Consider the following 27477-nt stretch of genomic DNA (forward strand, 5'->3'; position numbering starts at 1 on the left):
TTTAAATAGAGAATTTTTTAATGCAGCCCGTTAGCCCGTTTTCCTTAAAGTAAAACAAAAGATAACTGAAAAGTTTTCTTTTCTTTTTTTAAGATTCAGTAGAGGTCCGTGGGATCACTGTCTGCTCCTAAATGTTTTCACCCACATTCGCAAATGGGTCCCAGGTGGACCCCTTCCCATTTGCGAATGGGTTACCACTAACATGAATTTTATGGTATACTGTTTTGCAACCGCATTTTAGTCGCAAAACATCCTTACATCCCACTGCAAGTCGCTATTAGGAAGGGATGCCCTTAACACGCCCCTTTCGAATACTGAATTGTAAACCCATGTTGTGATTCGGTATTAGGTTCCTGAATTGCAAAATAGGGTTTGTACATTCCAAATGGCTTTTTAGCAGTCACAAACAGTCGGAATCTGCAAACCGGACCGTTTGCGACCGCCAAACAGTTTCATACATTTGGCCCCTACCCATTAAATCAAAAGAGAACGGATCTGGAAGATAGGAGTCACATAGATAATGTTCGGAACCCAGGCGTACTGGAGATATTTGAAGGGGTGATAGGTCAGTCTTCCTCTCTTAATTTCTTCAACACCTTTTGAAAGTAAACTTTTACCCCCACTAACACTCCAAGCTCCACAGAATGTGAACTCTTAACGCTTCCCTAATGAATTAGTTGCACCTCGCACACTTCTAGCCTGCTTCTTGCATCATGACCCCACCCCTATCATTAACATCATGTGATTTTTCATATGATACTAACTTAAAGAGGATTGTGTTATTAGCCCCCAGACCTCGACTATGTAAGAGAAAAAATTGTTATGGACTTCTGGAACTGGCTATGATGCTGACATGGAGTAAGACAATCTGACGCCTTAGAGAGACTTCCAGGAGCACTGGATGGATCAGATACACACACCACTGAAAAAGTACAAATGAAGACTTACTGAAAGTTGCTAATCAAACAACTTGTAAGAATAAAGACCGAGATGACAGAGACAAAAAAAGTAATCTGGTAAAACTGTCCAAATGGAAGAGATACCTGACTAAAATACGTATTCCTTTGAGGGCTAATTCCAGATTGGTGACTAAAAATTGATATGATGCTGTATCAGAATAGGCCCTATAGGTACTAGGGCCCTATGTTTTGCTGCATACCTTACCACAACCTTGTCTTCTGAGTCATATGTATTTATTAGAACTGCTATGAAAGTATATGAATCTAATTCCAAGGTACTGCATGTTGCTACTCTTTATGTTGAGGAGAATGGAGCTTTTCATATACATATATGGAGTTTGTTGGGGGGCGGGGAGGAGGGCTCTTGCATATTTGGTTATGGTTACTTTCATCATTCTTAGGCAAGATTATATGCCAGACTAGGATACTCAAATGGAGAGCTATATACAAATTAAACTTCTAATAGTACATTTGCTATGCAAAATATTCTGAGAAGCATCTGACAAGGCTTCATAGAGAGTTTAACAGGGCTATCATTTAGTTAATACTGAAACAAGATGGAGACTTACTGCAGAGTACCAATTACAGGACAATAGCTCTCATTAAATCTGACATGAAGATTTTGTTAAAGACGTTAGCCAATATGCTTAAAGGTTTCACACAATCACTGTTCTAACACAGGTTGGATTTGTGCCAGAATGCTCATCAGTGAATTGTTAGAGCACACTCTCCCACTTAATATAGGAGGTAAAATGGTAATGATGAAAAAGTTCTGATATCGCTAGATGCTAAAAAGCCACTTGGCTGAGTGGAATGGTTATATTTGTTTAGAATAATGGATAGAATGGGTTTGAGAAAAGTCCTTTCATTGAGAAGGTCCACTGGCTCTATATCAACCCAGACCCTCGGCGAGTTGTGGGGGCTTCTCCTCACCCTATTTTGACATTAGACGAGGCACTAGACAATGCTGCCCTCTTTCGCCTTTACTGTTTCTGGTGGTGATTGGCCCCTGACTATCGTCATTTATAAGGATCAGAAAGTAGAAGGTATGAACATCACCACAGGGTAACATAAAGCATCACTTAATGCACACAATATTTTAGCAACCCTTTTGGCTCCACTTGATTTAATACCGCTACTGGTGCTGGTGATTTACTGCTTTCCCAAATGTTCAGGTTGCAAGGCTATTTGGTCCAAATGAAAGCTGTTATTAATGACTTCAGATATAACTACAGCCTCCATATGAAACTCATTAATTAAGTGGCTGCAAACAGGTCTTATATATTGGTGTCTACTTAAGTTAAGGCCTTAACATTATGGTGAAAGATAATATTATTCTCGTACTAGCTAGGGTTAAGCTGCATTTGGTAATTGATCAATAATGCAACTGTCCATATGAAGTAAAATCTAGTGATTAAATTAATGGGACACCAAGGTGTGATTACATTTTTGTAATATCATTAAGAATACCACTACCTATGCTGAGGGAGCTAGACAATACCATCAAGATGTTTGTTTGGTGTGGATGTAAACTGAGGCTTACGTCATCCAAATTGCACACCAAACGATCACAGGAGGAAGAATGCGTCTACCACATACAGAGTTATACTGGTTAGCTGCCCACCTGGCACAGTCAGTATATATATGCTAAAGTTATACAGGGAAATACAGGCAGTGTTATACAATGGAAAACATTTACTTGGTACTAAAGGTATATTGGTAATAAGTTACACCAATCAAGTACAGAGCGGATGTAGGAATCTGCCTCTTTATATAGTGGACCAAAATGAAGTACACTGTGCAAAGAGTCTAAGCAATCCCCAGAGGTATCACAGAGGCACAAATGACATCCCAAATGCCCTCTTTTTGGGTAGTGTGATCGAGCAGTTAGGCATATCAGAGGGTAGTGCTAAGCATGTAAGACACACACTCATGCAGTAAGTGAGACCCACACTCAATAAAGAAATCCGATACTAATTTATAAAAATAACACATACTTTTATGTGAACTTTGATACCGAGATCACCAGAGTCAGATGAGTGCTTTTTGAGTTAAGTATTTTTAGAGTTTTTAGAAGTAGATAGTGCATTTTTCAGATGCAGTAATGTTATCCTACAGAGGAAGAATGAGCACTGCATATAGGTCCAGGACGTCTGGGTGCATAAGTGGTTTGGACCGTTGGGTTTATGGTTACCAGAGGTGGTTGCGGTAGAAGGGGGGCCCCTCAGAAACAGGTTTCAGGAAAGAACTGGGGGCCAGTCGGCCAGGCCAATAGGTGGGTTTGGGTCTCACAAGCCTGGGAGACATTGGGACACCAGTGGTCCTCATCTCCTCGGTCCGGGGCATACAGGTGCAGAGGTGGTTTGGACAGTCGGGCTTACAGTCACCAGAGGCGGTCGCGGTGAAGTGAGGTCTGCAGAATCTGGCTGCAGATGCCGCTAGAAAATCCACAGAGGACAAGCTTGGGCGGGCATCATCTCTGGAGGGCCTGGGGACCAGACTGATACAGTTGGCCCACTTCAGCTCGGACTAGGCAGCTCAGGTGCAGTGGTGATGTCCGGCATCAGGTTTTTGGTGGTCCCGGTCCTTGTGATCTTTTCTTGGGTGCCTGCCGATGCAGGGGAGCAGCTCCCCTACTTCAAGAGAGTTCTTCTCCATTATTTGCAGAGCACTGGCGGCTCTCCCAGTTTTTTGGAGGCTGCACCGGCAGCACCAGTCAGTTGCTTCTCGAGGGTCAGCAGGCAGATTTGGCACCAAGTCTGTTGTGCTCCTCGGTTCTCGGGTTCAGCAGACCTCTGGTCCACCTTTCCTTTTGTGTCCAACGAAGATCTGAGGATCTGGTATCCGGAGGTCCCCTAAATACTCAATTTAAGGAGAGTTAAGGGAGTGAATGGTAGTAGCCAATGGCCTACTTACCCTCGGGGTCATTACACCTACTAGATGACCACTTCCAGTGGGGAGTGGGTATTACCCCGTCCACAGTCCCTAAATTCCACCACATGCAAGATGACAGAATTTCATAAGTTGTGTCCATGTTTTGCTTTCACTAATGACTGAGCTGACAAATCTCTGGAATGCACTTCTCAGTTCAATGAAGATATTTATTATTATTTCACCACAAGGTTCTAAAAAGGAGGTTAGCATGTTAAAAGCACACGTTTAAAAATAGTCACAACAATGAAATGAAAATATACCAAAATTATTCTCAACTGCAATGTACACAGCAAATATATGTAGTTATATTACATTATGCAAAGCAAATAATGAAGTAAAAATTCATCACTGTAGGGCCTGCAAAGCTTTTCATCTTTCTCATGCCAGGAAGACGATGACCCCTTTTGACTGCAAAAGACTAAGAGATAACCACCCTCACGGGACAAATATCAGGCATCCAACGTCGAGAATCCTGATTGAGGCCACTCCACTCTCTCGCTGTCACACTGGGTCTTTTAGACCTTAAAAAACAGAAGGAGCTTTCTGGAAAAAAGCCCTAATTTACCAATTCAAACATGCTGGCTAATTTAGGTCAGAGTTGAAAGAAACAGGTTGGAACTGGCCAATTTCCCAAGTTGTCTCTCCAAAGCCTATGCCGTTCCTTGCTGTCCTTATAAACATCGGTTCGGTACATTCTTATCGTGCTGAATGCCTAACTCCTACATAAAATGTCCTAGCTCTTCGTTGAGAAACAGCAAAAAAAACAAGCATAGTTTACAATGCGGAAAAATACAAACACATTTAACATGGTAGTGTTTACGCTACGATAAAGTCAATAGGCAGCTAAACAGAATACAAAATGCAGTCTGCAACTGGTGAACACTAGACAGCTAATCCAAGTGCAAAGTGGTGCAGCACAAAGTCAGTGGTAAAAAACACATATTTCACTACAGTCCACTTCAGGCTGGCCACCCTAAGGGTGTTCCCAGTCTGGAAGTGTGACATGCCTCCTGCATAGCTAGCTAATTTTCCCACCCATCCAGGTGCCAGATGGCCCTGGGGAGGGGGCTTTGTACCTTCCTCGGAGGAAGAGCAGTCTTGCATATCAAAGGCAGTGGGCTTCTTTGAAGATCCTGCCTTAGAATGCAGGTCATCCTGTGGGGAGGGGTGGGTAACACCCCAGCCTGGACAGGCTTTTGTTTCGGACTTCTTGAGAGCAGAGGCTCCTCCCCCTGGTAGGTCAGACTCTCGTCTGTTGGTGGGAGGCTGTGGCCAGTGAGCTCACCAGCAGTTCGTAGGTTTTTCAGGGAGCACCTCAAAGGTGCCCTCTGGGAGCATGCATTAATAAATCCATCAATGGAATAAGTGAGGGTTTATTAATATGCGATGTTTGATACCAAACATCCCTAGGTTCAGGGAAGCCATCGCGTAGCTGGGAAACTAGTAGAGACCAGCGTCCAGCACATGTATTTAAAATGGCTTCCCTGTACACTTACTAGGTCTAAGAATCGACAAAGACATAGTAGGGGCATATTTGCTCATGCATATATGCCCTCACTTGTAATATAATTCACCCTGCCTTTAGGCTGAAGGCCTACTGTAGGGGTGTGTTACAGATATTACAGGCAGTGTTTTACGGGACATGGCACACAAGTGTGTGCCATGTCGTGTTTTCAATTTTGGAAGCACATTGTCATGCAGTCTGCAATGGCAGCCTGCATAAGGTTGATGCTGGGTCCCCCAGAGTGGCACAAGTTGTGCTGCAGCTCTGAGGGCTCTCATCAGTGTCCATGCCCTAGGTACCTGGAGTACCATTTACTAGGGACTTGCAGGGGGGCTGAAGGGCCTGCTCACTTGGGGATTTTCATTTTCAAGGGATAGAGGAGGAATACGTGATAGCATAGATGTACCATTGAAAGATTGTTCATCCACGTTTTGAGGGCTGATGGGGTCAGTCTGAAAAGCTGAGTATATGTCAATAATTTTATCCTGAAAGAAGGAGCCTAAATCATTACTATGCTTGTAGGAGGCTTCTACCTCTACGCTTTGTGAGTGTGGGGAAACAATTTCTTTTAGCAGCTGAAAAATTACTTTAGGTGAGTTGGCATTCTGTTCAATTATTGTTGAATAGTAAAGTCTTTGGGCTGCTTTGATTTCCATATGAAATCGTCTGATGCCCTTTCTATAGTCTTGTTTCGCTGAGGTGCTATAGGACTTTCTCCATTTCCTTTCCAGTCTTCTGCAGTCTCTTTTCAGTGACTGCAACTAGGAGGAGAACCAAGGTGCCCTTTTCTTTCTACAGGGGAGCCCACGTCTTGCCGTATGGGGTATCAGGATGTCTAGACTATTAGTGATCCATTTATTCAGGGATTGCAGTTGCAGTGGCAGGGCAGGTCAGATGCTCCTCGAGGGTCGGGTGCAACAGGCAGGCTAGTAGGGTTGGCGCCAAGCCCGCCGTGCTCCTCTGTTCTCAAGGTTCAGCATGCTTCCTGTCCACCCCTTCCTTTGTGTCCACCATATATCTGTGGTCCTAGTATCAGGGGAATCTCCTAAATAATCAATTTAGGGGACATCAAGGGGAGTGAATGGTAGTAGCCAATGGGATATTTACCCTTGGGGGTCACTACACCCTCTAGATGACCACTTCCTGTGGGGAGTGGGCATCACCATGTCCAGAGGTCCTAAATTCCACAACACACAAGAAGGCAGAATTTCCTTGGCTATGTCCACTTCAGGCTGGTCACTCTAAGGGTGTGTTCAGTCTGGGAATTGAACACGTCTCCTGCATAGCTAATTTTGCCACCTGCCCAGGTGCCAGATGAGGAAGGCCAGCTCTGCATATCAGAGTCAGTGGTCTTTTTCGAAGCTCCTGCCTTAGAATGCAGGTCATTCTATGTGGAGGGGTGTGCAAGACCCCTGCCGGAGCAGGCTTTGTTTCTGACCTCCAAAGAGCAAAGGCTCTCACTATTGGGGGTCAGATTCCAGTTTGTTGGTGGCAGACTCGTTAGAACTAGCCAGTGAGCTTACCAGAAGTTGATAGGTTTGCATGAGGCACCTCTAAGGGGGCCCTCTGGGTGCATGTATTAATAAATCCATCAATGGAAACAGCAAGGGTTTATTATTATGAGATGTTTGATATTAAACTTCCCTAGTTTCAGTAAAGTCATCATGTAGCTGGGGAGCTCTTATTGATCAGTGTCCAGCACATGTACTTAAAATGGCTTCCCTGTTCACTTACTATGTCTAAAAATCGACAAAGACATAGCAGGGACATACCTTGTCTAGCAGATATGTCTACACATGTAATATAATGCACCCTGCCTTAGGGCTGTACGGCCTGCTATGGGGTGACTTACAAATATTACATGCAGTGTTTAGGGGACATGGCACACATGCTGTGTGCAATGTTCTATTTTCACTTTTAGGGAACACCACAACATGCTGCTACATGAGGTTGGTGCTGGGTCCCTTAGAGTGGCACAAGGTGTGCTGCAGCTCACTGAGCACATCTTCAGTACCAATGCCCTAGGTACCAGTGGTTCCATTGACTAGGGACTTACAGAGGTACTAAAGGGCCTGGCCACTTGAGGATCAAGTGACCAGGTATCTTGTTTTGGGGAAGGAACATTGGCACTAGGGGCCTGGTACGCAGGAGCCCAGTGCACTTCAGCCATAAAAGATGCACTTAAAACTGAGACTGATGTAGCTATTTCGTTAACAGTGAGACTTGCCTTACTGCATGACACATCAGCTTTTTCTTCACTGCCCTTCCACACTAAGGAGGCTATCTACAGCACTAGCAGAAGCAAAAGTGGGACACTGGATGACAAATGTACTAAGCACTGGTTGAAGGGTATGCACAGAATGGCCACATATGACAAAATGTATAACTTAAAAGACCAGTTACAATGTTTTGATTAGGTGTGGAGCAAATTCTTAAAAGGAAGATAGCTTTTCAATATACTTGGCACGAGGAACCATCAGGGACCCAACACATATGATATGCTATAAGAGATGCGGTCAATTTGTTGATATTTATTTATACATATAATTAACAACAGGCCTGTTAAAGATCTAGTGTCATACATCACTTGTAACGAGGCTGCATTGGATGCGCATACTAGCAGAGTCTAATTTGTTTCACTTATGATCTACCACTGTTGGACAAAAAACAAACAAAAAGAAGATCTACATTGAAATTAATCAAAACATATTTGACCACTTGCCTGGTATGTTACAGGGAAGGGATGGGATGTATACTCAACTAATGTACTATCAGAGATTTAAGAGCAAAGGTATATTGCAGCACATGCTGAAGGAAGGTTGAAACAAAACTCAAACTATACTTGTGTTATAACACTGTTTAGCTGAAACTCATTGTACAGCAATTCAGATGTTCTGCTGAGTTTCATTAATATAAGAGATGTGAAAAGTGCCTTTCGATTTGCTTGAGATTTCATCGCTTCTATACTATTTATCATCTGCATGTACTACCTTGAAGGATTTCACTATAATCCACGCCATATGGTGTAAATAATTATTGGATTATAAATACTGATAAATAAATTAAATGAAAGTTAAGAAACTGCAACACAAGAAGTTAGGACACTGAAGAACAAATGCAGCGGGTAAGAAGTAACCTTCCACTCACATCACCGTTTGAGGGTTAAGGCAGCAAGATTTTCACCTTTCAAACTGCCACAATAACTGTTTAGTTCAATTCAAGGCAGAAAGAGATGCTACTAATTGGTATATGACAAAATAGAGTGTCCCAAGTTTCTCCACACGTAGATAATAAAACAAAATGAGCTAACCTTCTCGCCTCGTACGTAAAAAGGTACTTTGACTTCCAGGCATCCTCCTAGATATGTGTAAAAATCTAAATGTATCTAAATCTAAACAAGTCTTAAGTGCAAGTCTATGATGCTTAAAAAACTGAAAAGCTTGATAGAGATGAGGATACTTCAGAAAATTATAAACAAAGTTTAAAATCAAATGTAAAAGAGAGAGTATTAAAAAAGTAGATAAATATATAAATGTTTTTGCTTTGTACATGTTCCATAAATGTTAATTTCCTTAACTTACACAATTTTAAGTTTTTCTGTTTCTCGTAGGAATTCTGACTTTTTCGCTTGATCTGCTTTCTCTTTCCAATGCTGAACATGAAAATTACGGTCGCCGTCAGCAAGGCTAAAACAGCTGTCCTCCTACATTGAACAGAATGATACCATATCAATTACTTTCCAGCCACAGTTTTCAGGTGTGCAAAGAACATTTTTAGATATTTTGAGTTGAGCTCCAAAACGCTGATAACTTTGTTAATTAAAAGTTATCAAACTACCAATTTTTCCAATGTAGAGTGTTTTCAATATATATTTATGTCAGTGGTTCCCAACCAGTGTTCCGGGGACGCCTGGGGGTTCAGGAAGCCTTTTCAGGGGGTCCAATACTGCTTAGAAAATTAAATAATATTGAAAGATTAATGAAGAGTATATGGATTAAAAACAATAAAATGTAAATGGGTGCATTTTAAAATGTTCTAGAAACTTGAAGGAATTTAAAATTGGAGGCTTTAAATTAGGCTGTGTCCTCATTTTGATTTGTAGAAGTAGTGCAATGCATCAAACAAAATGTTATATGAACGACTAGTGGCCTCTTGAATATAGAAAAGATGCAACCTTCCCATTAAAACTTAGATTTTTTATGTGTTTGTGAATTAAATAAATGATTACATATGTTGTGTGTTTGATAAATGCTTGTTTCTGCATTTGTGTGTATTGTTTAGTGGTTCAAATCTTTGAAAATGCTTAGAATGGGGTCTCCTGCTTCAAGTAATGACTCAGTAGGGGGTCCCCGGATTCCAATAGTGATTCATTGGGGGTCAAAAAGTTGAGAACCACTGATTTAAATGATGCAAAATCTATTTTTTCCCCAGTGAAGGTTAAGACACAAGTATGTTTTTCTGCTTGAGTTATTATTCAAAGTTAAACATTAAGAAAATCATTATCCTGGTGGCTTTTCAAAATTAGGAGTAAAATGTTTTAAACTTTAGACAGCTTTAAAAGAAATCAGGTGCAACTGCTGGAAAACTGTGCATTTTCGTAGAATTTTTACATGTTTCCTACAGCTGGACAGATGCGTACACTCGACAAAGTGCTCCGTATTTCAATAAATAGTGCCCGATCTATAGAGCCTTATAACATGCTGTGGTTGAATCTCATCTTCCAAACCCCAAAAGTCTTGGACAGCTCACATCTTGCCAACATTTCAACTTGTATCATAAACAGCAGCTTACAGTTGTATGATGTAGAGTATATGCCAAACTACTACTTTACAAAAGACGAAACAAAGAATATAGCAAACTTTATACATTAAATAAAGAATGAGCAACATTTAAAAGATGCTGACATTGACTAAAATATCTTCCATAAAAAGATAATGCAGACCTTAAACATCCATACAGACGATACCTGGAGAAAAAAAAATACACCACTCTAGCAAGACATCGAATGTAAAATAAAGTCTTTGTTTTGGGTGCCTTAGTTCACAGCATGTGTCCCAGTTTTGGACTGAATTGTGCATGGTTTTAAGTGAAAACACAAAACTTGACAGGTGTTGTTTATAGCAAAATTTTACTTTTAAGCATTGTAGGCACTAGCCCTAGGCACCAAGAACAGCCAAATTTGAAAATGACCACAGTCAAAATACGTTTTTGTCTCAGAACTTCTGAACTGATCAAAGTATTACACTTTTTTTTTTTTTTTACATTTGTTCAGTATTCAATTCACTACGAAGAAGGCAAACAACATTTTCACAGGATCAATATTTATAATCTCCAAAATGTGTTACATGAAGAAAACAAGGAGATTTTAAAGAATAAGATGATTACTTCATTATGTTACGTAATTAAGTAACTGAAATACTCCACTCAAATTCACATTTCAAAACATTTATTGTTAATGACATTTCAAAATAAATTCTTAAGGCCTCAGCCTTCCAACTTTCAAGAATATAAAAATATTTGCGTGTACCGAATGCAAAACGCAGCTGTTTGCAGCACTGGAGGCTCTTTGCAAAGTGTAAAACCAACACAACATTGGTTTCTACAGAACTCACCAGAATTATATAACTACCACCAGCAATGACATCTGCATTATGAAGAAACATTCTTGCGTCAACTTCCTTGTGGGCGTGGTTCTATGCGTTTTGTGGTAGTTGCACCATCGGTGTATATGGTGTAACTACAGCTTTAATATGAGATGATGCTTCTGCTGTTTGGGCAGCTAGAAAGTTAAAAGGCTTATGTTTGTTTTGATTGTCTTATAGGAATTCAGATAGTTTCTTTCACCCTGTTTTTTGTCCGTGGATAATAGCTAAGGCTTCTTGTTTTTACTGATTTTACAGATAAATACAAACAGAAAACAATCTATTTCAGATCTGCATTTATTTTTAAAAGTGGAAAAATACAGAAAATTGTGCTTCTTGTCAGCGACTCGCCATGCTGCCCTTCATAAGTTCCACACCAACTGCTAAGCAGATAGACACCACAGGGAATTAAAAACAGGATGAGATCCCCTAAAATAGAGGCATCTGTTAACATACACTTGTATATAATGCTAGCATTTACCTGTGGATGTAGTGTGTTGCTTAATTTGCTAAAACGCAACAGACAAAGAATGAATGTTAAATAAATGTGTAAATATACCATTTTATTCAAACCATAAAATAAATACATAAATATGGATAAATACCAATAAAATGGCCCAAAAATTAATATGGATAAATACACACGGAAATGTAAAAAAAAAAAAAACTTTAAAAAAAATACTATAAAACCAAGAGCCCAAACAATGGCTTAACTGCCTCCTCTATGAAACAAGCAAGGGAGCTATATAGCTTTGAAACCGTCTGCGCATGCAAGGGCCAAATCAGAGTTAGACTCAATGTTTGTCCAGGATTCTGTGATATAAAGTATATCAAGATATTCAGTAAACATGAGGTCTTGAATTTCAACTGTAAGCTTGATCAGAGACCACACTTTAATTAAGGCACAGCTAATGTTTGAGCCAGGAACACGCTGATGTAGTGAAGCTGGAATATCTCTACAGGGATTTCTTTGTGACCATATGGGTAATGGTACACTAATTCATCGGTGTGTGCCATCCCCACTAATTCTGTATCTTTCTCTAACAATTGTACATCACCAAGCGGATGCGGGACCTAGCCAACTTGTTCCTAGAATTAATAACCTCTTTCTTGAATACTGTATGGCGGTTGAAGCTGGATTTTCTGCCTTGTGTTCAGTTTTGCTCATCAAACTAGCAGCATGGCTGGCCCTGTGCTCGGCCACTGTGCAGACAGATTTCTTTTTGGTACGCCTGAGCGGTGGGACATTCTAAATAAACAGACTCTGGCAAAAACATAGGAAGCTACAGCGCTGTCAAAAATAATGCTCATAAAGTGTGCTGCACCAAGGAATGGAAATGGCTCTGCTCTATAACCCACTGCTAATACCAACTTCTCCAACAGAGCAAGTTCCAAGACTGAGAACAATGGAAGTGCTAATGTGACAGTTATTAGACTTTTTAACTTTATACACCCTTACAACTAAACACAGGTCATCAGACAATTATAACAAAATCGATGAGCAAGTTTATATAACCCATGGATATCATAAACCATCAGAAAAAGTCAAAACTAATGAAAACAATAAAGCAACAGTGCCAACAGTTCAGGAGATTGTCACTACCACCATGCAACAGGATACCTTAAGTAGGCAGGCTTATGCAAAATACTAGGCAGCTACAGAGCTGACCAAAATGGCAGCCATAACATCTACTATTGTTACCCAATGTATAATTATATACACATAGATTCTATATAGTTTGTGTGTGCATATACTACAGGAGTGTATACAATAGAGGTTTGCATATTACTACTTATCCATACATAAAACCATTAATGTTCACCAAATATATATATATTTTTTACCTACTGATGACAGTTATAGTTGGGACCTAGTTTTCATAGACAGAGCATTTTTGTTTTGCTAATAACTTTAGCTATTGGTGAATCTTCATTAAATTTTCAAAAATAGTGTCCTGGTCACTAAAAGATGTTGTCTAGACACGACTACAGCTCAAACTGCTGAACATAATTACACCAAAGTTGTCAGAAAGCTAGATCTTGGTCCAGTGTAAATCTGTTCAGTAGTTTTGGAGCTATTAAAGGAAAAAGAAATATAGACATTCAGGTATGTGGATCCTCCAGCGGGAGGTCAGCGGATCCCAGGGAAGAGCAAGACCATGACTGACTAGCTGCAACCTAAGAGGAAAGTTGCTGCTGCATTTTCTTTCTCGCAGGAAAAAACAATAAAAAACTGACATAAGGGGTCAGGATACAGGTACCTTGACACCATAGGAGAGATTGAGGGGTCTCCAAGGGGCCCCCCATGGGCAGGAATTGCTTTTTTTTTTTTTCTTGTCAATCCACAGACCCACTGCTGCTCCCAGTTAGGCCCCTCCCATCCCGTGTAAATTCGCAAAGGATCGCGGATCCAAAAAACAGTGAGAAAAAAATAACATCTAGTCGCACAACAAAACATGTGGGCATAGCCAAAGGCTGTGCGAGACGTTTTAGGGATGGGGGATTGTAGGGGGTTGGCCACAGGCCCTGCAGCCAACCCCCGCCACATACGGCCTTCTATTATCAAGCAGTAATTAAATATCACTTTACGCTAAAAAAGCCAAGCAAATTCACTGCAAAACAAGAAGTTACAGTGACATTATAGTCAGGTTGAGGTTTTACCCATACAAACCCACAGAAATTCAGCAGTTATAGTTATATTTATAGTTGTGCTTATCTGAAGAAACTGTAACTTGTGTCGATAAATAACTTTAGGACATCGTTAAATAACTTTAGGCCATGAGTTATAGTTTCTTAACATAAGTATAACTATAAATGCTGAATTGCTATGGTTATGTATGTGTAAACGTCAAACTATCAATAACATTGTGGCAACTTTGGTTTATGCAGCATGTAGAGAGAGAAAGAGAGCGAGCGAGCGAGAGACACAGACATACCTAGGGTTGTTATAGTATTGTAGATTCAAAGATTCATTAGACAGGCTTATTTCACCCAAATTTACTGAAAAAACTATTTATTCAAATCTGAGGTCAAGCCCATACAATATCTGAGGGCAAGACCATACAATCAAACAGTTTCCCACCCAAACCAACCCATTTGCAACATAAAATGCCTTTAAAAAAAATACATGTATAGAGGCCCAAGTAGCCAGTCTACAAATTTTACACAGAGTAACCCTGTGAACCTCTGTGCCATAATACAAAGATACTCCTGGTCATGGTGAACCTTCACAGTACACTCTCTGGAACTGATACATCGGATGACAAATAGGACAAAATTGTGGTATCTCGAATCCATCTACTGATGGACACATTAAAAGCCTTGTGACCCTGGTCTTTGGTACCAAGTTACAAACAAATGGTCTGAATTTCTGAACCTGGCTAATCTGTTTAAACAGGTACTGCCCTCTTAACATTCATCAGGTGCCACATTTGTTCCTCCTTAGAAGGATTAGAGAAAAGGTTGGTAACAGAACTCCCTATGTACATGAAATTTAGAGAGAACCGAAGGAAAACAACAGGATTAGGGCTTAAACTAACACCAGCTTCCAGTATTCTAAGAAAATGAGATACAGAGTAAGGCTGCTTAATCCCCAAGCCTTCTGGGAGTTTTTATTGCCAACAGAAAAAATGCCTTCATTGTTAGGTACTTCAATTCTACTGTAGTTAATGGCTCAAATGGACACCCTGTAAAGCTTTCAAAATCAGAGGAAGGTCCCAAAAAATAGGAACAGGGTTGGCCATAGGTTTATAAATTGAAACATTCCTCAAAAGTCTAACTGAACTACATCACCAGCAGTTCTGAAAAATATAAAGGTGCTTCCAGTGTGGAAATTGCCACGTTCTTGTCAAAGACATACTTAAGAAACTGCAAGATTGCAGCAATGTCACAGCCTACAGATGAAACAGAGTTAGAATTACACCAGAGTTAAAAATTCTGCCAGTAGTTTGTGTATGATTTAAGTGTAGAAGAATGAGAATTCAGGATGACTTCCGACACGTGTTTAGGAATTCCTCCATTTTCAAGACATATACTCTCAATCTCTAGACCCAGCGAGACAGATGTGACAGAGATAGACCCCTATGAAGTTAAAGCAGAAGACGGGAAAGAGGAACACTGCCATTTCCTTCAAATAAGCAAACCACACCCTGCGTGGCCAGAAAGGTACCACCACAATCACCTTCAATTTCTCTTGTTTCTTAGGAGTAGGTGTGGAATAAGAAGAATTGGTGAGAAAGCATACAGAAGATGGTGATGAGGCGATAGTATTGAGAGGAAGTCTATTCCGCTAATGGCCCTGGATCAGGTAAGGAAGAAAAGAATGTCTGAACTAGTTTGGCCATAGGGGAGGCAAACAAATCTAGAAGAGTAAAATACAAAACCTCTGCAAATTTTGGTCCTGTGAATACAGAAACATATTGCTCAAGTGATCTGCCTCTGAATTGTGCTTTAATCTTATGTAGATCGCTTTCAAGGACAGAAGATGGTGCCTTGAGCCCCATATTCATTGCTACTTAATAGAGGGATGCAGATTTTGAATCACCCTTTCTGTTGCCATAAGACATTACAGTCATGGTGTTCTTCCTATTAACTTAAGTTGAAAAATTAGATTTTGAAACACCAACAGAGAATTGAAAAGTGGAGACAGTTCTCTCCAAATCAAGGATTTCTTCTGGTCTTTGATGGACCATCTATTCTGAAATGTATGAACACTGAAAGTTACTACCCAGCCCTCCTGTCTGGCCTTCATAGTTATCACCACCAGAGGATCCCGATACAGAGAGAACTCCAGTTCCAGTGAAACTGGAAGCAGCCATCAAAGCATCTGACCCGATGTAATGGGAATTTTCTTCTTCAGATGCATGCAAAAAGGTTTCCAATATTTGTGCAGGTGGTTTAACACTAGCCTCATATGAAGACAAGCCCACAGGACTAGGAAAACATGGTGCTATGAGACCATGTACATGAAGCCAAAATTATGCTGAAGCATACCTGCTGTCCACAGGCTGCTCTAACACCAACTTTAACTTTTCAACACTCTTCCTTAACAGATAAATTATGCCTACATCGGTCCTGAACTAGGCTCCTATGAAGGTTCTATATTGTGCCATAACAGTTTGACACTTCTGAAGAATTACGAGCACACTATGCACCTGTAATTACAAATAACTGTTCAACCCCTGACAGCTTTCTTGCTTAAGACAACCAGGATCAACTAATCAATCAGATATGGGTAAATCTTTCACCCTTTCGGGTGAAGAGGCCACCAAGAGAGCCATGATCTTTGTGAACAACCTTGGAGCAGATCTTATCCTGATGGGAAGAACCTGAAACTGGAAGTGATGACCCCACAGACAGAATATCAGGAACCTCAGATGATGAGAAAACATAGGTACATGAAGGTACACATCCTCTAAATCCGCCATGATGAGGACGTCTCCTTGCATAATAAGAGAAATAATATTCAGAAGAGTTCCTATTTTGAAGGGAATTTTCTTGATGGACTGTTGATTCCTCTGAGGCCATTAAACATTCTAGATTTTCCAGATGGCTTTGGGGCCAAAAAAGTACAGCATAACTCCTTTTCCCATCTTTGGGAACTCGTGCTATTGGCTTCTTCAGCAGAAGAGTTTGCACTGTATCGCAAACAGCTTCCTTCCGGACATTGTCTGCAGACAGGGTGTATTTATAGCCCCAGTTTCTGGAGAACAAGAAGAAATCTCTAGCATATAGCCTCTGCTTACTATGTCTAAGGCCCAGGCATCTGAAATGGATCTTTCCAAGCCTTGAAGGAAGTGCCTTAATCTACCTTCCACTGGAAAAGTTCTTCCCTCAAAAGGTTCAAAAAATCTACTTGACCACTCTCTATGGTGAGTCCTAATTGATCAGGTTGCAATATTTTTAGGACTTACTCACCCTTCCTGGAGAGTTGACAACAAACAGGTGTTCTGTGCAGTCAGAAAGTGTGTGTGTGGGGGGGGGGGCAATAAAAGATGCCTTTAAATCTTGTTCTTATGTCACATTTGCTCTCTGTCCAGAGACAGAGATAAAAGTCAGTTTGTCTTACAATTAATTTTCCTTCTGAATGCAGAATTCCAGGACTTTGTAAGGTGAACTGTGTGACCTGCTGTTTAGAGTGTAAAATAAAAGGATATAGGGTGTCAGCCTTTTCCTAACACACAACATTTAAATGACTAAGTCAACTATACAAACATTTCAAAATACATCTGAGTAGTTGGGAAAGCCCATTTTTTGTATTTGTGTGACGAAATAAATATTTTAATAGGATGAAAACAAATCAGAATACTTTATGTGTTGATGTGCAAAGGATATGTTTTCTGAAACCCAATTTTCACAGATTATTAATCCACTATATCGTTTTAGCAGTAAAGCTGCAAGTTAGTGGAGGGTTTTTTGAACATTTCTTGGAAATGTACTGTGTGTAGATGACAAGATGCTACTACATCACAGATTAGTAATGTATTTATTAAAAGTGAATGTTTAAACATAAACTAAGGAACACTCCTGCCCTGAAGGCAATGCTGTTAGTAAACTAAAAACAAGTCATGTGTTCCCTATATGTGGGCTAGATTCTTGTGATACTTGCAGCAAACTTTAGTCTACTTAATCAAACAAACGTTTTTTTTTTGTTCTGCAGAAATGCTGAGCTCACATATTTGAAGGTGCAATCATATGTGACAAGAAAGAAAAAGGCAACTCTGTAAACTATTTGCCAAGGATCACACAATTTGATGCCCACTTACACGTCAAGTACATTACAGTTAGGTCGAGTAGATTATTTAAATTATTCGACCTGCAGGTCTAGTAATATTTTTATGATTTTACAAGGCCTGACTCATCATAGTCAGAACTGCTGCTGTTTATTTGGCGACATGGTTTTGGATTTAGTGTCTGAAGAACTTTACAGTCTGAAGCACTTTTTGCTGCATGTTCGCCCATTACTAAAGCCAGGAACTACCAGCTAGCAGGCCAAAGAGTAACACGCCTGACTGCTATAGCTGCAAAATAACAAACCAACAATAACCCTAGAGACACACTTTAAAAAGCAGTGTCAATTTCACTCACTATGCACATGCTCAAACATGAGCCAATGGACAAACATCAAGTATACTCCAATGTGCATGCAAATAAAAATTGATGAGACTGGGCACCTGCACTCCCCAATAGAAGCAGCCACCACCACACAGTCGACTCTCGCCAAATTTAAAGAGATGGGGATGCATACCCAATAGTATAGACCCCCGCACTCTACGGCAAACTTCAAGACAGGGTTGTGAGCTCCAGTATAGAAGTGTCCACAGAAAAAATACCTGGGAACCATAATTCAAGTGGTATGACCTTACCTCTACCGCAGAAACACCCAGTTGTATGTGACCTTGCTCTGCATACCGAAAGCCACACACAGGCTTTGTAGAGCAGGAATCCACTGTCCGGATTTATACTGCCATTGTCCTGCCCCTAAAATCCCCCATGCCTAGCCCAGAATGTATGCTGGGCCTCCTGCTACTTTTGTCCCTGTCAGAACATGAGAAAAAAACAGGAAGTGCAATTGGGAATACTAATCTTATATAGCTGAGGGCGAGTGAAGCTATCTTTTGAACTTGATCTTCTTTTCCATGTTGGTGGCGGGGATCACTTCAGGTTTAATGATTGGGAAGAGAACATAGGGATAATGCCCCAGTTACTTATCGGTAACCATCATTACCATTTTTTTTTTTTAACTGTTTTTATTGAGTTTTAGAAACTGTAGTGCAGGCCATGCCAAAACAAAATAGTCATACTGTATTACAATACAATAGTGGTATTGAGCATGTACCAACCAGGGGCCAATTGCATCCAATATGCAGGTGAAGCCCAACCACCCCCACTACCCGCACAAAATTCACGAGACCAAACACAATACGTAATCTATGAGAAATAAGAATAAATGGCAAAACCATAGTTGATTGTCACCAACTCACTAGACTCATTATGGAATGTCCCCACCTTCATCCTCCGTATTGTCCGCAGAGCTTCCCCCCTTCACACCGGAGAACCGGTCCAGCAATTTGCCCCATACCTCCAAGTCGGTGAGCACCTTGTCATCCCTAAGCGTGCAACGCATATGTTGCTCCTCTGCCACACATCAATCCATTAGGTCCGGTATCCAGTCAGGGAGCAATGGACTCTGGGTGCTCATCCATCCAATCGTTACCCTGCGCCTAGCCAGTACCAATGCCAGCACAACTAACTTATATGGAATAGTCCAACGCCGTGGCTTGTGGACCACTCCTAACAGACAAGCCATTGGTGTCGCCTCTATCCCCAAACCTGTCACATTCACAACTTTCTCCACCACATCATGCCAAAAATTGCTCGCCAGCCTGCAGGTCCAAGCCAGATGCAAGAATGAAGCACCCAGCCTGCCACACCTAGGACACCCTGCTCTGCACCCCGGATCAATCTTATTTAAACGACTGGGCGTGCAATACGTTCTATGTACAAAGTTAAAGAGCAGTAACTTAAATCTGTTATTACATGACACCATACACACCATGGTCAGCGCTAAATCCCAATCAGAATCCAACATGGGTGCCCCCAGGTCCCGCTCCCAGGCCCTGCGACTCACTCCCACTACTGTCGACTGGTCCTCCCGGAGCGCTTTATAAAGCCGAGTGATCAGTTGCGACCCCTCACCCCAATTAAAAGTAGGCCATGTAATACCGAGGAAGCCCCAGGAGCAACCGGGAAACCACTCCAGATCTCACGTGCCAGACTTTCAAGCTTAGCGTATTGAAGGAATTGACCAGATCCCACAACGAACAAGTCCCTGGCCTCAGCGAAGGAAATGAACTCGCCATTAGGGTAAAGATCCCCAACTACTTCGCAACCACCCAGTCTCCAGGCTTCCACAGAAATTAACTGTTCCATTTCCCGAAAGGGTGGAAGATCCCATATTCTCAATTCCCGGTCGAAGTAGGCCCGTCGAAGAACACATTTAACTGCCTGCTCCCAGATCCCAGCAATGAATCTCGCCAGATGGGGAACAACAGTGGTTGACCTACCCCCCGCCATTACAAGATACACCAGAGCCTGCCTTTCCAAAACTCCAGTAAACAGTCTCTTCTCCCAATTGTCGGTACATGTCAACCATTTAGCAGCGAATTGTAGATGTGCTGCATAATAATAGTGCCTGAGATTGGGAATCGCTAGCCCTCCTCTCTCAAGATCACCCTGCAGAACCGACAGAGCCACTCTACTACATGGCCCAGCCCATACCAAAGAAATTAGGAGGCTATCCAACCTACGAAAGAACCGAGCAGTCAGTGGATACATGGAATTCTGAACCAAATAAAGGCACCGTGGCAGGAAGACCATCTTTGCTACCGCCCGTAACAGATAAAGGTAATTTATTCCAAAAAGAGACCGAGCGCTCCAAACCGGCAATCACCCGCTCAACATTATGTGTATTGTGTGCAGCCACAGTGTGCGTGACCCAAATGCTCAAATAAAGGGAACTCTCAATTTCCCATTGGAGGCCAGTCTCCAGCAAGTCAGCCCGGGGGATACTGCAGAGGGACCCAAGGGGGAACAGGAGCGATTTTTTCTGATTGACCCCGAGACCACACACAACCCAAAACGTCTCCATCCTCTGTAACAACATTGGAACCGAGACACTAGGTTCCCGGAGATACACTAGGGCATCATCTGCATATAAAGAAACCACATGAGTGACCTGCCCCACCCTGATCCCCCATAGAGCCATACTCTCCCAAAGCCATATCACCATCGTCTCCACAGCAAGAGCAAAGAAGAAAGATGAAAGTGGACAACCCTGCATTGTGCCCCTACCAATCTCCCAGGCATCAGATAGTTCCCCCCCACCCGCACCTGCGCAGTGGGAGCAGTGTATAATAGCCGCACCCAGGCACAAAAACCAGGAACAAACCCCATACCCCGCAACACCTCCAGCAGGTACACCCACTCAACCGTGTCGAAAGCCTTCTCAAGATCCAAAGAAACCAGCGCCAATTCAGCTTTCTCGCCCTCCATCTCATGTAGGACATGTGCCAGATGACACAGATTGTAAGACGTGCTGCGACCAGGGTTAAACCCACACTGATCCTCATGCACCAATCCCTGAATCACCTCATGAAGTCGAGAGGCTAGGAGTTTGCAGAGGATCTTAACATCACTATTTAACATTGTGGGCGGGCGATACAATGAAGGATTACTGGGTCCCCCTCTCCCCCCGGCTTAAGCAACAAACAGACTATGCCCTGTCGCATTGATTCTGGCAGCCTGTCACACTCACGGGCTTCCTCAGACACTTCCAGTAGCTTCTCCAGCAAAGTCAAAGAGAACGTCTGATACAACTCAATAGGAAACCCGTCACCACCCGGAGACTCAGATTTAGACATCGCAGCCCTTGCTTCGCTCACCTCAACAGTAATCGCTGCATCCAGAGCCTCTTTACTCTCCGCATTCAACTGTGAGAGACACATCGGCTTTAAAAAAAAAAAACTCCCTCTCCCGGGGGAACCGGACCAGCCCTCGAGACCTTCTGCAGGTGTTCTACCAGGACCCCCAAAATATCTGCACGCTTTGTAACTATCTCACCCTTCACATTTCAAATATGTAGTATAGGAGGGGACTTCACCTCCCTCCTCAGAATCCACGCCAGAAGTTTGCCAGCCTTATCCCCTTCCCCATGTAGGAGCTGCCTATAGGCTTTAAGGGTGACCCGACGCAAAGCATCCCAGCAATCATTAACTTCCTTGTACAATCCAAGTTCCTCCATTTAGGCTGCTCTTGTTGTTGGAAGTTTCCGCTGCAGAGCCCCCAATCTCTCCTCCAGCTCCGTGAGTTCACACTCCATGCGCCTGCGCACTCCACAGGCCCCCCGCACCACAGCCTTCATGGCCTCTGACTCCAGACCCCTAGAAGCTGTTGTGTTCCAATTCAAGTCCATGTAACCAGTAATGGCCTCATCCACCCCCTCCCTACACTCCACATCCACAAGAAATTCTGCCGGTAAACGACTACTACGCACAGCACTAACACCAACCACCCCCCCCCAAGTAATTGCATCAATACCGGAGCATGATTAGAAAAAAAAAACAACCCAAGTGTGTGACCTCCAATACCTGGGAGCCATAAAGACCAGCCAAAAGAAATCTATCCAATCGGGCGTGAGTATGATGGGTTCTATAGTGACACGCACACTCCCTACCATCGGATATAACTCCCTCCAACCATCCCATAACCCCAACTGCCTCATCACATCCGTAAGTAATCTCACCATCTGGGGCTTGGTCCCTAGCTTCGGGGGGGATGCGATCCAACTCCCCATTCAGTAAACAAAAAATAGGCTTATCCACACTCTCCCCCAGGATCTCTGGAATTTTGGTGTAAAAGAATGGATCATCAACATTGGGTGCATAAGTTTTAAGAATAATGATGGGTGAACCATCCAACATGCCCTCAATACGAACATACCTCCCTTCAACATCGGCCTCACTATACGTGTGGATAAAAGGAACCACCGGAGTACTGTCACACCCCTCGCATAAGAGGAGAAGGAGGAAAACATTAGAGCCTGCCATTTCTTAGATAGCTCTGCGCCTCCTCCTCTGTTATATGCGATTTGCACCTTCTGCCTCTTTAAAAAGGAGTGTACCCTATATCTTTTGGTGAAACTCTTCAGCCCCCTGACATTCCATGTCAACATATTAATTGGGCGACCCATATTGGTACTGGATTACCAACTCCCCCACTTTCACACCTCCCCCTACCATCCATCCACCCAGGAAGAGGTGAGAAAGGTATCTCATGCCCGTTCCGCCATAGTACCTGCACAGTGAAACCAACAACAAACATTGACAAACTGTGCCTATTTACCCCACAAACAGACAACCCCCACCCCAGACATACAATATAACTGAAACAAACCACCATACTGCAGATCCAGTCCATAAATGCTGCCAGGACTACAGCCTAATCCCCGGTCCCCCATTCAAACACCAACCACAAGCATGGAGTGATCACCCCCCACCCATGCATCCATATGGCACTGCCCACCCATGAACCATCATTGCAACATGTAAGTAACATTACCCCCCCCCCGGCCAAAATGTCCGGCCACGCCCATATGACGATAGCGCCACCCCAGAGCCCGGTATATCATCACCATCTAGAAGCAGACCGCTCCCAAACGAGGCCTGGCCCCCAGGAAGAGGGCAAGACAGACAGAAAGTTATTCCTGCGCGGAGGCCAACAGGGAGTCCAATTCTGGCCTTTCGCCAGAGCCACCCACCGACCCGGTAGGTACCACAGCCATCGTCCCATCTTGTTGTATCTCGATCTGGAGGGCAGGGTCCTTCACCGACCCTTGAGCCACAGTAACCTCCGTCAGCCCTCCCTCATGGGTCCGCCAGTCAGGGCCATCAGCCCTAGAAGCCAGCTGAGCCACTCCGCTAGCCCCAGCTGGCCTGCCTAGTGCTGCCTTATCCCACATTTCCAACCATCTCCAAACCTCCTCTGGTTGCTCGAAGAAATGGAACCTGCCTCCAGAAAGCACCTTTAAGCGCGCCAGGTATAAAAGCATGTATCTGACATTCATGGCCCGGAGCTTAGCCTTCACTTCAAGGAAACTCTTCTGTGAGTTCTGAACCTTGTTGGTGTAATTAGGATAAATGAAAATCTTCCCATTCTCAAACACAGCCTTGTCCGGATCACGAGCCGCCCTCAGAACACATTCCCTGTCCCTGTAATTTAGGAGACGGGCAATGATAGCCCATGGGGGCACACCAGGCCGTGGGGCGCCACGAGCACCCAATGGGCCCTCTCAGAGGCACACAGGCAGCAGCACATCCTTGATTAAATTTTCTACAAAAGTCTTGGGCGCTGCCCCCTCCGCACGTTACGGGAATCCCAACAGTCTAATATTATTCCACGAGAGCGACCTTCAGCATCCTCCAGTCGTGCCTCCAGTCTGCTGACCGTGGAGCTAGCCTGCGCCATCTGTTTACGTAGAGTTCCTACCTCCGCCTGTAGCTCCATAATAGAGCCCTCCGCCAACCTGACCTTGTCAGACACCTCTCTGAGGTCCGCCCTCAGGGGAAATCACCTCCTCTGCCACTGTTTCTATCTTGCCCTCTAGTGCTACTCTTGAGCCCTGAATAGCGGCAAGAATCTCAGCTCTAGACGGTTCCTCTACAGGCATCAAACCACTCTGACCATTGCAGTCCCTCCCAGCCGGGTAGCATGCTGCGGTATGGGCACAACAGTGGTATATTGTTCCATGGTGTTGCCCTGCGACACATCGGTCCGCCGATGTCGACCCATCCCAGGGCAGTCACCGTGCAATCCGTATCTTCTGCGTTGGAGCCCAGTATGGCAAAAAGACACCTGCAGCTCACAGTATCCAAGGCCCGATTTTCAACTTCATGGCCTCATAGCACCAAAACACCCCAGCACCAGTTAGGCAGTCCAGAGCAGGTAAATCCAGCTCCAAACAAGTGGCCTCCGCAAGCCAATCACCCTACAGTCCAGCAGACCCAGGCAGGAGACCTAAAAGACCTCTGTATTCCTCACCAGTCCAAGGAAGAGAGCCCCCCCTTCAAGTAGCGCTCCACTCTGGTCCCCTACGTCCAGGTGCCCCACCAGAGGTCACAAGAATCAACAAGGAGCTTCCAAGCAGGCACCGCTCCAAACCTGCAGCCGCCATCTCCTCAGCTTCACCCAGCCGCCCTCCCAGGTGCATTTGTTGGCCCAGGGCCCCGCCTCACCGGGCGCATGGGCCACGCCACCTCCAGGCCCCACACAGGCCCAGCCGGGCAGACCCGTACCAGGTCACCACTCAGGCCCCTGACAGAGGCCCCAAAAATTTAGCTCAAGGCACCAGCCAGCAGTCTGCGATCAGAAAAATTAGTACAGGGGGTAGGAATCCCCTCACCGGGCCCAACTGCTGAGTGAGGCCGCCACCCAACGCAGTCAGCCTGCGCCGTCCGGTGCGCAGCTGAAAGCACCTCCGCAGCCCGATTCAGCTGATCTCAGCGGGCGGCAGCCCGCAACCCCAAGGTTCCAGCAGACGCTGCCGGGGTGGGTTGGGGGTGTAAAAATCAAGGGCAGCCCAGGATTGTTAAAGGATTTCGCCGGGGTGACAGGAGCTCACTAGGAGCACGTCCCGCTGGCCATCTTACCGGACCACACTCCCAACCTTCATTACCATTAGCCCATCTCTTCCTCACCCTAGTCATTACAACATGAGGCGATGTCACCTCTTGAGAGGAACAAAAAAGAGGAGGAACATAGGATATCCCCCACCCATCCAACATGGGTGCCATAAAGGGGGGCTGGCATTCCTGGCTACTCCTCTATATATCCAAGCCTTTGTCAAAGGACTGACAAGAGGGTTTGTAATGACTGTGACAAGGAAGAGATGGACCTTATAAGGGTAATGAAGATTTCAGGTCCTCATCCCAGTCATAACAACATGAGGTATGCCAAAGTCCTTTGACAAACTAACAGAAAGGAACAGAATGAATCAAGGCAATTAAAAAACTCCCAGATTTAATACATGCCAAAAACAGAAGCAAAAACCCAGTACCCAAATTCAAATGGACGTTTGATACATTATTTAGGTGATAATGCTTTAACAAAAGTATGCTCCGAAGACCAGGTAGCCACCATAAAAATGTCCTGGATTGATACTCCCTGAAACACTGCTCAGGTAGTGGACACTCCGCTCATGGATGTCCCCTAAACTGGAAGCTCTCCTGACATCCTGCAAAGCCAATGAAAATCTAGATTTAATGTATCTACTGAGAATCATAGGAGATACTGTCTCCCCTCTTCTAGACTGCACAAAAGTCACGAATAAGGAGTCAGTTTTCCAGTACTGTTGAGACCTGCTAACATAAATCAAACCGCTCTTTTAACATAAAGTGTGTTTCACAATTTAACTTCCGCTGAAAATGTAGCAAGGAAAAAGGAAGGAAGAATAATTTCCTGGGAATTATGAAAGATAGATGTAACCTTTGGAACAAAGAAAGAGTCAGGTCGTAAGATGGCCCCATCTTCTATAAATCGAATAAAAGGAAGACAACACTTCAAGGCTCCCCGCTCTCCAATTCTTCTAGTCGAGAGGACAGCAACTGTGAAAAGAACTTTGTAAGACAGATACTTCAAATCTACAGCATCCAAAGACTCAAAGGAGTGAAACTGTAAAAACAGTAACAGAGCAGGAATATCCCATGTGGGAGAAAGAGGGTTCTTCATTAGATTTACAACTAACACTTTTATACAATCTAGAGACCAGGGAATACACCACTGACGAAGAAACAGAAAAATCTCTGAAAGCTTTAATAGCAAACCATTGAGCTCTATGAGTTGCACAAGACAGAACAAAGTGAAACCCATCCAGAAGGAAATAAGATGAGAGGAACACCACAGGCCAAAAGACGTCCCATGCTTTGAATAAGATTTAAGGTAAAAGGTTTCTTAGAGTGCTCAATGACCTCCACAAAGGAAGGGGAAAGACCCTGTGCAAGAAGTCCAGAGTTCTCAACCTCAAAATTGAAAGATTGAGTTAGAACCAGAAGGCAAGAGCCGAAGGTTTGAGAGGAGAAGGAGACTTCAGCAGTATCCAAGGAGACAGAAGAAACAGGGACTTCAGCAGCAGAAACCACGACCTCTGTGCCCAAAATGGAACAATGAAGTATCAAATTGCCTCACTCCTGCTGGAACTTGGAAAGTACTTTCTGGATCAATGGGAAGGGAGAAAATGCATAGAGAATTTTTCTTGGCCATGTCATCACCAATGTGTCCACTCTCCAAGCACCCTGCTCTGGAAACCTGGAGCAGAACCTGCGAAGATGAGCATTGTCATCGGTTGCAAATAAATCCAGAAAAGGTTTCTTGAACCATCTGCAAAATTTCTAGATGTTATCCTGAATAATTTAAACTCCTGTAAGTTTGGAAACTTACTGCTGAGGCTGTCGGTTGCCATTTTGTCAGTGCCTTTGAAGTGTACTGCTGACAGAGGCAACAGGTTAATCGCTGCTCAGGCACCCAACTGTGCTGCTATTACATTGAGGATCTGAATTGTGTGCTTCCCTGCAGGTTTATACAAGAGACTACTACTGCATTGTCTTTTGTTATCAACACATTCCTCTGAGATAGTTGGTGATGGAAAAACTTTAATGCTCTGAATATCACCATCATCTCCCTCCAATTCTATAATCTGTGACTCTCCGGGACTGACCACCTGAAATGACATGACCTGTCCAAGAGAGTAGCTCCCGAGCTCAGTCTGCTAGTTTCTGTGGTGGTGCCTAATGGAGGATCCTGCTGCATCTTGTCCCCCTTGAACAGATCCTTGGCCTCCAACCACCAAAATAGACTGAGCATGGCCTTCAGTGCCAGAGGAATAAAC

General features: G+C 43.4%; 1 protein-coding gene across 1 annotated transcript in view; it reads right to left on the reverse strand.

The window, feature by feature from the left end:
- CCDC112 (coiled-coil domain containing 112) overlaps window positions 1-27477 on the reverse strand; it is a 212106-nt gene that overhangs the window by 165174 nt on the left and 19455 nt on the right. Inside the window, exon 3 of the mRNA XM_069226498.1 lies at window positions 8979-9100. Within this exon, the coding sequence (XP_069082599.1) occupies window positions 8979-9100 (122 nt within the window). The remainder of the gene's footprint in view (window positions 1-8978; window positions 9101-27477) is intronic.

This window comes from Pleurodeles waltl, chromosome 1_1 (genome assembly GCF_031143425.1).
Source record: "Pleurodeles waltl isolate 20211129_DDA chromosome 1_1, aPleWal1.hap1.20221129, whole genome shotgun sequence".
In the NCBI taxonomy this organism is placed as follows: domain Eukaryota; kingdom Metazoa; phylum Chordata; class Amphibia; order Caudata; family Salamandridae; genus Pleurodeles; species Pleurodeles waltl.